Source organism: Myxine glutinosa, chromosome 13, assembly GCF_964187855.1.
Source record: "Myxine glutinosa chromosome 13, kmMyxGlut1.1, whole genome shotgun sequence".
In the NCBI taxonomy this organism is placed as follows: domain Eukaryota; kingdom Metazoa; phylum Chordata; class Myxini; order Myxiniformes; family Myxinidae; genus Myxine; species Myxine glutinosa.
Window position 1 is genome coordinate 21,782,490 of NC_136273.1, and position 13,559 is coordinate 21,796,048.

Consider the following 13,559-nt stretch of genomic DNA (forward strand, 5'->3'; position numbering starts at 1 on the left):
AACATGGGCATGGATACACCTTAACAACCAATAGAAGAAGATCCAAAGAAATAGGAAAGGTGACATCTACTATACAACAACAACAACATGCATTTTAAGGCCGTTAGCCCTGCGGTCCCCATGACAATCTTCTCCATTTTGCCCTATTTTTATGACATCTACTATACATGGGCGATTTAAAGCTCTTCTCGCCAAATGACAAAAAATTGACAACTAAAACTAGTAAAACGGTTTTCTGAGGTCATTCAAATGGAATTTGGACTAGTTAATTGTGCCAGGTGCACATTTGTACAGGGTAAACCAACAAAAACAGACAACATAAAAATCGACCTAGATACCACAATCCAGGAGCTAGACAACGAAGCATCATACAAATACCTCAGAGTAGAAGAGGGCCACCAAGTATGTCACAAACAAATGCGCAAAACATTCGCCAAAGAATACCTACGTGGAACGAAGCTGATCCTGAAAACATACCTCTCCCCAAGAAACAAAATCAAAGCCATAAACCAGCTCGCAGTACCAGTGTTCTAATATAGCTGCGGAATAATAAATGGCCCCCAATCAGAAATCATCAAGTTAGACATCAAAACAACAAAAACTCCTTACCATCCATTAAAATGTTTTACAAAAACCAGTGCATCTCGAGAATATACCTGCCAAGACGAGAGGGAAGGAGTGGCCTGATGGAACTCAACCAGGTGCACGGAGTGACGAATGTAGGACTAGCTGAGTATGTGAAATGCCCAACAGACTATCTGATGCAATTTGAAAACAAATATGAACTCAACAACCTGAAAAAGTATCCCCAACTCACCCAGCAAATAATTTACAAAAACAGGTGTGAATAGAAGATGCCACACAGGAAAATGAAACGGCAACAAATACAGCCCCAGCATTTGCAAAAAATAAACAAAATATATGTATAAAACAAATATCAAGAAATATACACCAACAACTGGGAGAATGACAAAACAACAGGGAAATACAAAAAAGAATTGGACAGAGTGGGGATAGACAAAGAAGGCTCATTGGAATGGCTAAGAAGAGGTCAGCTCAACAGGGACGGCAAGCAAATCATAATAAATGCCCAAAATCAAGGACACTACACCAATTGATTAAAAAAGATGGCGGGACTGAGCCAGACAGATGAGTGTAGATTTTGCAAGACAGAAACAGAAAGTACGTCACTTTCTCTTGGGATGCAAAAAAACTATTATCAGAACAACTTTACACACAACGGCACAACAAAGTATGTAAAGTGATTCATTGGCATATCTGCAAAAAATTCAACATCCCACTTCCAGAAAACCCATGGAAACAAGAACCAAGGGCAATCATTGAAAATGAGGATGTCATGCTCACGTACGACCTGATGATTCCATCGAGCGTGAACATCGAAAACAAAGCATTGCTTCTGGACATTGTACTCAGGAACAAAAAGGAAAAGACAGCATTGATGATTGAGATATCAATACCCAGCGATTTTGGCCTAAACAACGCAGAAATCAAGAAAATAAACAAATACCAAGACCTCATAAATGAGGTCAAGAGATCATGGAAGCTGAAGGTCAAAATTGTACCAGTGTTAATTGGAGCAACAGGAATGATAAAGAAGAACCTCACTGAGATTTTAAAAACCATCCCCAGGAATATTACCCCAAATTAACTACAATTGGAGGCAATCCGGGGTTCGATGACAATCCTGAAAAGAGCTTTCGAAAGAAAACTCTGAAAAAGTTGAACAGCGTCCATGAACTGTGATCTCTTACCAGAGCGTAGGTGGATACTTTGAGTCCTGGGAGGACTCTGTTCCACCTCCTGAAGCTTGCAAATGGGGATAACAACCAACGATGTACGCATGTACGTACACGTACATACACAAGCACATGCTTCAGCTTTTGAAAATAGATGCAAATATGTGGTATTATTTACTTTGTAGCCCCGGAACCAAACTAATAATATGTTTATAACAGCCGTTACAGCTCCCTTCACTCCTCCACCTCCACCTCCCCTCCCTCCCCCCATCCCAACATGGTAGTAAATACCTTTGTAAACCTACCCTGTCAATGGCACAAGCCCCAGATATGTCTTTCCCATCGGTGTTCAGAAGCACCTAATCTAGATGCACAGTCCAATTACTGGAAGCGATCAGTCGGGGGTTTGTGTAGCACACGCCCATCCACTTGGAAGTTTGCAGTATGAGCTGCTGCCTGCTTGACGAGCTGAGAAATTTATCCAAGTATTTCATTGTGCAGCCGCACAGCCGTTTCTCTCAGGAATTTTTCCAAATTTTTCGGCTTTTTTTTGAAGCTTTTAGCCATTTCAGCTAACAATCCTAATCCCGCACACATTAAAATCCTTAATTTTGCCTCAAATTCTGCAGTTTCCTGGAGTTTGCGCACGCGCAACAAGCATTTTGCGGCAGATTACATCATTTCGAAAGTCGCCTATTGCTCTTCTTAATAAATCTTTTTAAAGAAGTGTTGGCCTTTAACCAAGTCAACAGACAGCTTCCCTGCAACACATCCAAAGCCCTCTGACCCTCGATTATCCTCCTATGGAATTTTGGATGCAAGGTGGCAGGGTGCTTATTTGGCCAGTCATGGCACTGGCAGAGACCCCTGATGCGCTCTCTGTGGTGAACCAATTGCGTGACCTGGCCTCTGAACCGCAAAACCGTGACGTCATTGTCCGAGATCATGGCTGCCTGCCTGGCCTTGTGCTCTTTCTAGACCATGTGGACAATGCTGTGGTTTTCTCTGCCTTGCAGGTACATTTAATCGTTTTGGTCACTTCCTTAACCTCCCCACCCACCGTGTTTTCTTCGTCAACGGTTCTCTATTTCTACCTTGCACTTGATGTATTTATGACTGCGTCTGCAAATTCTGGGCCGGGTGTAGCTCCAGCTGGACGTGTGCATGTCATGCGTTTGTTTCAGGCGCTTCGTTACTTGGCAGAGAGCAGTGCCAATCGGCAGAGGATGAAGAGCGAACTCGGAATGATGGACAGTCTGAAAGGTATCGTGATGAGGTGAGGCTATTTCATTATTTTTGTTGAATAATTCCCCCAACTCCTTCAGGACAAAGTCATTGATTTTTAGAATACTTACTCATTAATTCTGTCATATAGCATTGAATATGATCTTGGTTAAAGGGGCACCAACACATTACCTATAGGAATTTAACCCTTCTCACCTCTCCCTTTGATGCATTCCTCTCCCCTTTATCCCCCCCCCCCCCTCCTCAGCCCCTGTCCTCTGCCCCTCTTCTCTCCATATTCTCCATTCCCACTTTCCTTCCATTTTATTTTTCCTCTTTTTTATGTACCCCCAAGTCAAGGCTCGTAGAAGAGCTAGCACACTGAACGGATCAGGACGCAACAGAACAAACGCAATAGGGGACACCAACAGCAAGGTTGAAGGACAAAATAGAGGGAGATGGACAAATAAGGGATGTGGGGTGGAATGGTGGGTATGGGATGATGCACAGGCAGACAAGATGTTTACAGAAGCAAAGTCTCAGTAAGGAAAACCTAGAAATTTGGAAGGAGGTCTGTACGGGGTGGGAGTTAACAGGGGTAGAAAAGATCAGGTTTGGATGGGGTGGGGGTGGAGGGGGTGATCTGAGATGGTGGAGAACAGCTCTCTCAAAGACTTGGAGTGAAGAATGAGATTGAAGAGAACATGGAAGTTGGTCTGGTTAATTAGTCAGTGTTATTACTTGGCCTTTGTTAAGCAAATGAACATGTGGAGGATTCAAAGCCCTCATTTTACCCATGGCATTCACACTTGAGATGAGGGTTGTGGGGGGCCGCATAAAGGCCTTTTTGTAAATGATCAGGGTATTTGCTGGATTTATATGAAAACCTAATTGGGTAGATATCCCACGGTGCAGCATCTCGTGGAAGAGAATATGTTGGTCGTTTTGACGTGGCGTGCTTTTGCCGATGTCGAAATTTTGTCCATCTCCTGCTGTCGTGGGTTCCACCAGGTAAAAAGCCACTCGAGCTTTGTTCAAAACAATTGTTGGCGAAATGGTTTTAAATTGCCGGGTCACAGTTTAGTGTAAACAACAATCTACGGGATCAATTTTTAATGTTGCTCACTGTTGGGTTTGTTTCCAAATGGGCTGTAGACGCGGTGATCGCGCAAACACCACGAGTGACCCAGAATGTCTTGCTTAAGTGCCTTGTCAATTAGCTTGGTCAATGTGCTCCTCGCGCGGTATATTTTTGAAATAATGACAGTAATAACTGTTGCAATTTCGTCATGCGTGTGAAGTGCAAAAACTTTTTTGTTTTCAGTAACGTAATTACAAATTGTTTCGGGGAAAATACAAACAAGAATGGTCTACGCGCACGTTCCCGATCTTCCTCGTACTCCGATCTAATTGCGTGATGGCTTGAGCCATAAGAGTACTTTATGGTTTTGTGAGTCTTTCTGGAACTTGTGGATCCCACATTTTCATGCAGCTCTGCCCACATTGCCAATCAAGTGCAAAGTCCGACAATGGCACTCGCGGACAGTTCGAAGATGGATTCTTTGTCTGGAGCATCAAATAAAAGTTCAATAAGCTTGTTGTTACAAAGTGAGAAACCGTCGATTGCAATTTTGGGAAGAGGGTTTGAATGATTACACCCAAGCATTTTGCCATGATGGACATTGAAAGGATGGAAACGTATTGATGCGAGTGGGAAGTTTGAGTATTGGATTTGCACATTACCGTCATGGGATGAGCCGTCCCAAGCGTAGCATTTACGCTCTGCTCGATAAGTTGCACTTTATTTATTGCTTATTGTTTGTGCTTACGCTTTCTGCGAAAGTTAGTCGTGTTATGAAAACCTCTCGCGCAGGATACTTGTCATCCATCCTGCGATTATAAACCACGAGAGCAGCGTTGCGCCATTATCGACGCCTATCTTCGGTTTGGTGGCCGATGAGGTATCCGTGTCCCGTTCTCTTGGAAGCACGTAGCGTACTGCGCTTCATCGATTTGTACTCTACCAGCACGTCGGATCCATGATGAGATTACTGCATCACGCTGAAGGTTAACCCAAGGACGCAATCAAAAAGCAGATGAGATTACCATGTGCCCAATGAACGGGTTCTCCCACTAGCCTCACGCTTTTTGAAAAATAAACGGGTGGTGGTATTGTATTGTAATAATCTCCATCCTTCATCTGTCTGTCTGTCCGTCACGCTATCTCGTCCTAAACGTTTGTGCAGAAATTCTCCAAACTTGGTAGTTGTGCTCACCATATGGCAAGAAGATGCGAGAGCAGCATCATTTTTGGCCCCGCCGCAAAAGTTTGAATAGCAAAAATTGGGGCCATTAGGCCCCAAATTGGGGCCATTAGGCACATTTTGAAACATTTATTTATTGAAACTTTGTATATATGCAATCAACATTGGGGGACACATGAAATACGTAACAATTTTTTGGATTTGACCTCTGGTTCATTGACCTCTGGTTACAGATTAATTGACCATACACAGGTCATTTGTTCATACACATGTTCATTGAGCTCTAGTTTTGGATTTGAGCTATGGTCACAGGGGTCAAAATGGGATTTTTTTAAACTCTAAATTTGATATTTGGTCAATCCTAGTGGAACCTTATGCCATCTTTACCTACGCCGCCAAAGGTGGATGGTGGTTATGTTTTCACCCCTGAAAGTCTGTCTTTCCGTTTTTGAACAAGATATCTCAAAAAGTTGTGGACGGATTAGGACGAAATTTGGCAGTGATGTAGCGTATGTGACAAAGACGAAATGATCAGATTTTGGTGAAGATCCGGATTCGGATCCGGCTACTAGAATTTTTAAAGTGATTATTCACCATTGGGAGATAGGGCCAAAAACGATACATACCAGGATATCTCAAAAAGTTGTGGACGGATTTGGACGAAACTTGGTGGACAGGTTGGGTGTCTGACAAGGACAATTCAATTCGATTTTGGTGAAGATCTGAGTATGGATTCGGATACGAGAATTATTTAATTTCATTAAGTGATCCTTCACCATTGGGAGATCGGGCCAAAAACGATACATAGCAGGATATCTCAAAAAGTTATGGATGGTGTTACGTGGTCCCCTCGGTGAATACCTGGTCTCGGTGACCCCCGGACCGTGAGAGGAACTCCGCCAGCAAGCTGTATTATATATGCGCTTTCGCCACGCAATCCATATGAATTTCACCCAGGAGACAACTGATGTTCAAGGATATATTTCCAATGGTAATGACACCATACAATTTCAAGGACACAACCACGGAGATTTTCCCCGAGCAATCAACAATACACAATCATCACCAATTCCCAATTCACAATCAATTCCCTATGATTAAGATGGCCATCTTATACATGTGTGTCCCGGTGAGTACTCACGACACCCTTTTGGTCTCGGTCCCGCACAATGTCTCTGGGCCCCTCCTGACCAAGATGATGGTCGCCGTCACCGCACTCGGGCGGTTGAACGAACCCCGGGTGGACGTGTTTCCACCGGGCAGGTATCGTACCAGGCACCGTGGCTGCAGCCCCTCGTGGCCACGCGAAGCGGATACGGTAGAGCAAGCCAAACCCCACGCCGCTTGCAAGGCGCGTTAGGCCCCAACGTGCGACCCGCACGCGTCTGTTTGGACGGTGCCGCGAACGATGCCAGACGCGGGGTCGATGCACGGCCCCACGTCAACTTGACGTCTCCACCGGGCAGGTACACGTCCCGGTAATTCCTCTCGCCAGACAGGCTTCGGAACGCCGCTTTTCCACGCAGCGCAAGGTCGATCCCACCTTTTGTCGGAGCGGGGCGAGGAAGAATAATACTCGTCCTTTTTTCCTCGTGTCTTTTCCTCTTCCGTTTCCGGTCACTTCCGTTTCCGGCCACTTGTTCAGAAGGGCTCCTGACCCTCCAATCACAACAACCCTTAATATACTACACACGGATAAGCAAAGACCTGAATGGTAATCCACATACATTCACATAAATATGTAACACTCCCCCCCTTCAAGAAAGAAAGTTTGAACCCAGCGAAAACTTTCTTTGCCGGCCAATTTGGAGAAACAAACCAGATAACTCAACCCCCCCACATTATCAGTTGCCCCCGGGCACAGTTATCACTTAATAATAAAGCCACCAAAATTTCACCACAACCCCTCCAGATTACTCACTCTGGACTAAGCACCAGCAACGACATTGTCCCTGCCAAATCAGACTCCATCTCATGACCCTCTGACTTTGACCGCCAGTTTCTTGTGAACGAAGGTTAAGGGGTTGATCAAAGATCCAAAGTTAAGCCACTCGATAGCACTTTTTCCGGGAGGCCAAGCCGAGTATTCACTACATGGATGCCTTTAGGAACGTGGAGTTCACGGTTAGTCCGTGCAGGAAAGTTCTCTACATGGGCGCCTTGAGGAACGTGGAGTTCACGGTTAGTCCGTGCATGAAAGTTCACTACATGGACGCCTTTAGGAACGGCGTTCACGGTTAATCCGTGTAGGAATCTTGGCTCGGCGGCTCCGCCGCATTCAGTGCTTCAACTTCTCAGAACTTCCCTAATAATTAGGGTGGGACCACTTGTCCCTGTAGTCCCATGAATAGCGGTCTCCTTCTCGGCCACTACTTTGCCAATCCTTCCTTCGGGAGCGGCCGTAACTCCGGGAGCCTACATAATAATATTGATTGCGGCCACCACCAAAACTACCGCCCAGTTGTTCTCTCCTGTAGACCTCTCGACGCCTACGAAATGCCTTCCCTACTGTTATGGTCCGACCCTCCAAATCCTTGCCATTCCAATTCTTCTCTGCCTCTCTGGCGTCTTTTGTGCTGGCAAACGTGACAAAGCCGAACCCTCTTGACTGTTGCGTTTCCCAGTCTCTTACCAACCGCACTTCCACCAGCGGCCCATATCTGTTGAAGACAGAGGTCAGAACTTCTTCCTCTGTTTTGAAGTTCAGTCCCCCTACAAATAACTTGGCACTTTTGTCGCCATCCCGAGCTGGTGTGGCGTTATTTTCCCTGCTGGGCTCTTTACCAACCCTCAGGTTACCATAAACTTGACCCCCGGCCAAATCATTCCCGATAACCACAGATACACCCTCTACAGGAAGCGTGGCTTGTAAACCGACGGTGACCGGTCCTGACACCAAATCGGACTCCAAATGGATGACATGAAGGGGAGCACTAACACCGCCCCCGATCCCCTGTAAACGAACACTATCCCCCGTTGCCGTCTCCTCGGACCATGGCAAAATGCCTTCAAGCATTAAAGATTGATGTGCCCCTGTGTCCCTCAATATCCTAACCGGTTTCCGGTTAGTCGAGGCTCCATCCCGTGACACAAACCCCTCTGAAATAAATGGTTGGTAACCCTTTTGATGGCGATTTCTCACAATGGCCATTGCGTTTGGAGTCGTAGTAGTCGGACTCCGCTTTGGGTCTTCGCTTTTCATGCGGTAACAACTGGACATCAAGTGTCCAGGTTTCTTGCAAAAAGCGCAAGTAGGCCCGGAGGAAAAACTCGTGGTCTGCCTCGGGCCCCCCGAACTATAAGTTTGTCTTGGGCCCGCATCCCTCTGATTTCGAACAGGTGGGGTATCATAGTTGTCCCCATAATCATCTCGAGGCCGCCGCCATGTATGGTCGTTCTCCGCACCTGCTGTTCCCCACCTCCCCTGCGGAGATCTAGGCGAGGAGTTAGGTTCGTGGACCCCTATTCGGTGGGTTAAGGCATAATCATCTGCCATGGTGGCTGCGTCCCACAACTTTGGTACTTTCTTTTCCTGCAGGTACACTTTGATGTCCTCGTGGACACACTGCTGGAATTCCTCCACCAGGATCAAGTCCCGCAATGTTTCGAAGTCTTTCCCGACTCCTTTTGACTCACACCACCGATCAAACATGTTTTCTTTCACTCTGGCAAACTCCACATGGGTCTCACTCTCCCTCTTCCTGGCATTCCTGAATTTTTGCCTGTAAGCTTCCGGAACCAACTCATAGGCCTTGAGGATGTGCTTCTTCAGTACCTCATAATCTGCACATTGGTCCATTGGTAGCGCCGAATAAATTTCCTGAGCTTTCCCCACCAGCACACTTTGCACGAGTATGGTCCAGGCCTCCTCCGGCCAGTTTAATTGTCGAGCCACTTTCTCAAAGTGTGGGAAAAATTTCGCGACTTCCTTTTCACTGAACGGTGGAACCAGCCTCACATGTCTGCCCACATCCCAGGTTTTCTGGTTAGGTGTCGACCCCGTCAGCAAGGGTGGTGCCTCTCCCCGTTCTCTCATTAACTCCAGCTCCTTGAATTTGATTTCTTGCTGAAGCTCCATGTCACGTTCCTTTAATTCCCTTTCCGCTTTTCTCTCCTCTGCTTCGAGGTCCCTTGCAGCTCTCCTTTCCTCTGCTTGTTCCTTTTCTCTTCTTTCCTGGAGTTCTCTTTCCACTCTCCTTTCCTCGGTTCTTTCTTGTGCTGTTTTCTCTTCCAACCTTTCCTGGAGTTCTCGTTCCACTCTCCTTTCCTCTGCTTTTTTGTCTTCTAACCTTTCCTGGAGTTCTCGTTCCACTCTCCTTTCCTCTGCTTGTTTCTCTTCTCTCCTCGCTTCTGCTTTCCTTTCTTCTTCTTTTAACCTTTCCTGGAGTTCTCGTTCCACTCTCCTTTCCTCCGCTTGTTTCTCTTCCCTCCTCTCTTCTGCTTTCCTTTCTTCTTCTGCTCTTTCCTTTTCTGCTTTCCTTTCTTCTTCTGCTCTTTCCTTTTCTGCTTTCCTTTCTTCTTCTTTAATCCGTTCCTGGCTCCGTAATTGCAACTCCAGTTTCCGGAGCTCAACGTCTTCTGGTTCTTCGGGTAGCCACTCCCAGGCTAACTCGTCCCATGTTCCTAATCCCACCATAGATTGTATCACCGTGGCCTGCAACTCTGCCTTCCTCAAATTAGTTCGGACCTCCAAGTTAAAATGTTTGGCCAATTTCAAGAGGTCCGACTTTAGCAACGCTCGGAACTGTGCCTCACTCGGGGTTACCCCAAAGTTCTGTGCCACAAACGCCATGGTGCCTATCGTTAACACCTGTTAACCTTCACCCAAGACTTTACCCCAATTTCTCAAAAAATTTTACCAATTAATAATTAATTAATAAATTTTAATTAATAAAAAATTTATTATTTTATTATTTTATACAATTTTAGATCCCGGACGTAGACCCAATTGCGAAACCGCAAATCGTAATTTGGACGAGCCCCCAATTCTGTTACGTGGTCCCCTCGGTGAATACCTGGTCTCGGTGACCCCCGGACCGTGAGAGGAACTCCGCCAGCAAGCTGTATTATATATGTGCTTTCGCCACGCAATCCATATGAATTTCACCCAGGAGACAACTGATGTTCAAGGATATATTTCCAATGGTAATGACACCATACAATTTCAAGGACACAACCACGGAGATTTTCCCCGAGCAATCAACAATACACAATCATCACCAATTCCCAATTCACAATCAATTCCCTATGATTAAGATGGCCATCTTATACATGTGTGTCCCGGTGAGTACTCACGACACCCTTTTGGTCTCGGTCCCGCACAATGTCTCTGGGCCCCTCCTGACCAAGATGATGGTCGCCGTCACCGCACTCGGGCGGTTGAACGAACCCCGGGTGGACGTGTTTCCACCGGGCAGGTATCGTACCAGGCACCGTGGCTGCAGCCCCTCGTGGCCACGCGAAGCGGATACGGTAGAGCAAGCCAAACCCCACGCCGCTTGCAAGGCGCGTTAGGCCCCAACGTGCGACCCGCACGCGTCTGTTTGGACGGTGCCGCGAACGATGCCAGACGCGGGGTCGATGCACGGCCCCACGTCAACTTGACGTCTCCACCGGGCAGGTACACGTCCCGGTAATTCCTCTCGCCCGACAGGCTTCGGAACGCCGCTTTTCCACGCAGCGCAAGGTCGATCCCACCTTTTGTCGGAGCGGGGCGAGGAAGAATAATACTCGTCCTTTTTTCCTCGTGTCTTTTCCTCTTCCGTTTCCGGTCACTTCCGTTTCCGGCCACTTGTTCAGAAGGGCTCCTGACCCTCCAATCACAACAACCCTTAATATACTACACACGGATAAGCAAAGACCTGAATGGTAATCCACATACATTCACATAAATATGTAACAATGGATTGGACGAAACTTGGAGATTTTGGGTGTGTGACATGGAAGAATCGATTCAATTTTGTTGAAGTTCCGGATCCAGCTCGTATAATTTTTTAAAATGATTCTTCACCATTGAGTGATATGGCCAAAAACGAGGAGTAGATCGGGGTATGAAAGACTGGACCTATGGTGATTCCTGTGATTGATTTTGATTAAATGTGATTCTGTATTGTGATTTTCTGGTCTACTCTGAGATACAAAACGTAAACTGTTCACCAGGCAGAGGTGTGCTCTCGACTGAGTGTCGTTCTAGTTCAACTTTGTTTTAGGTGGGAAGCGTGGGGATTTGCAACGGCATGCCATCGACTTCACTGTAGTTTAACTTGTTGAGAGAATCTGGTTACAGACTGCCATTCCTCAGCTAGAGCAACTGTAGCCAATTTTACTCGCAGTGAAAGTATTTGGAGGCAAACAATGAGACTGTTTCTGCAAAGAAACTTTCATTTAAGCCTGAGAAATGCTTTTGTGAAAACCTTTGGCATTTTTCGACTTATTACTTGATTATCTCCGACGGGGTCGGAGATACCAAAAAAGAGAACCATGACAATTACAACTACATATTGGCAGGGTGCAGCCCGAAGTGGAGATCGGTTTCTGAGGTTTGGGACATGGAATGTAGGGACAATGACAGGGAGATCAGGAGAAGTGGTGGAAGTATTGGTCAGAAGAAGAGTGGACATATGTTGTGTGCAAGAGACGAGATGGAAGGGAAGTGGTGTGAGAATGGTGAAGGGTAGGCAGGGACAGAAATACAAGTTTGTGTGGCAAGGGTGCCCGGAGGGCGTGAATGGTGTTGGTGTCCTGTTTTCTGAGGAGTTTGTAGACAGTGTGGTGAGTGTGACTAGAGTGAGTGATAGGTTGATGATGGTGAAAATGATGATTGGAAAGCTCTTGGTGAACGTCATCTCGGGATATGCTCCGCAGGTTGGTCGAAGCAATGAAGAGAAGGACAAGTTCTGGTGTGCGATAGAGAAGCTGATGGAAAACGTGAAAGATGAAGAGGTTGTTGTGGTGGGAGGAGACCTGAATGGACATGTGGGAAGGAGTATGGATGGTTTTGAGGGAGTTCATGGGGGTTACGGATATGGTGTGAGAAATGGAGAAGGGGAAAGGATTTTGGAGTTTGCTGATGGAGCTGATTTGTTGATTTGTAATACTCAGTTCCAGAAAGAGGATAATAAGCTTCTTACATACACGTCAGGTGGGTCGACGACAACCGTTGACTACCTGATGGTGCGGAGGCGAGATAGGGGGCACCTCCGGGACACAAAGGTGATCCCGGGGGAGGAGGCTGTTTCACAGCACCACTTGGTTGTCTGCGACATAAAAATGAAAGGTGCGAGGAGAGCTCGGTGGGTGAAGTACCAACCAAGAATGAAGGTGTGGAGGTTGAAAGAGGTGACAGTAAGGGAGGCATTAAAAGAGAGGCTGAGTAGGGTAGAGGATGATGTGGTTGAGCTTGAAAGTGGTTGGATGTCAATGAAAGCTAGTCTGTTGGGAGCCGTTGGTGAGGTATGTGGATCGACAAAAGGACCACCGAGGCACTCGGAAACATGGTGGTGGGATGATGAAGTTGGAAAGAGGATTGACGAGAAGAGGAAGAAGTTCAAGGAGTGGCAGAAGGCGAAGGGTACGGGAGCAGAAACAGCAGAGCATGAAAGTTATAAGGCAGCCAGGAAGGCTGCAAAGAAAGAGGTAGCAAAGGCGCAGGAGGCATGTAGGAAAATGTTCGGAGAACGCTTGGATTCAGAAGAGGGTCAGAAAGCAGTATTCAGGATTGCAAAGCACATAGCGAAAGAGAGGTGTGACGTGATGGGGGTGAGTTGCTTGAAGGATGAAGTGGGACAAATCGTTGTCGACCCAGATGGAATTAAAGGAAGATGGAAAAGATATATGGAAATGCTGTTGAATACAGAGAATGAATGGGATGGCAACATAGAGAGTAACCCAGTTTTAGGACCGGCAGAGAAGATAACTGAGAAGGAAGTTGAGGAAGCGATAACAGCAATGAAGAGTGGAAAAGCGGGAGGGCCGACGGGAGTTGTGGGAGATATGTTGAAGGCAGCAGGAAGTTGGGGTGTGAAGAGAATGACAGAGATCTGTAATCTGGTGGTGAAAGAAGGCCGCATTCCAGTGGATTGGGAACTGAGTACCCTCGTCCCTCTATACAAGGGGAAAGGTGACCCTCTGGAGTGTGGCTCGTACCGAGCGATAAAGTTATTGGAGCATGGAATGAAGGTATTGGAAAGGGTGTTGGAGAGGAGGATAAGGAAGAAAGTGAAGATCGACGAAATGCAGTTTGGATTTATGCCAGGAAGAGGAACGACAGATGCGCTTTTCATTGAGAGGCAGTTGCAGGAGAAGTACATGGAGA

The 13,559-nt window shown here is 46.5% G+C and overlaps 1 protein-coding gene across 2 annotated transcripts in view; it reads left to right on the top strand.

Annotated features, from left to right (window-relative positions):
• ARMC1 (armadillo repeat containing 1) overlaps positions 1-13,559 on the top strand; it is a 32,416-nt gene that overhangs the window by 7,527 nt on the left and 11,330 nt on the right. Inside the window, exons 2-3 of one of the 2 annotated variants that reach the window (XM_068133961.2) lie at positions 2,580-2,773; positions 2,942-3,033. In XM_068133961.2, the coding sequence (XP_067990062.1) occupies positions 2,606-2,773; positions 2,942-3,033 (260 nt within the window). In that variant the 5' untranslated portion in view covers positions 2,580-2,605. Of the gene's footprint in view, positions 1-1,113; positions 2,774-2,941; positions 3,034-13,559 lie in introns of those variants that run through there. The other variant, XM_068133960.2, reaches the window with a different exon arrangement.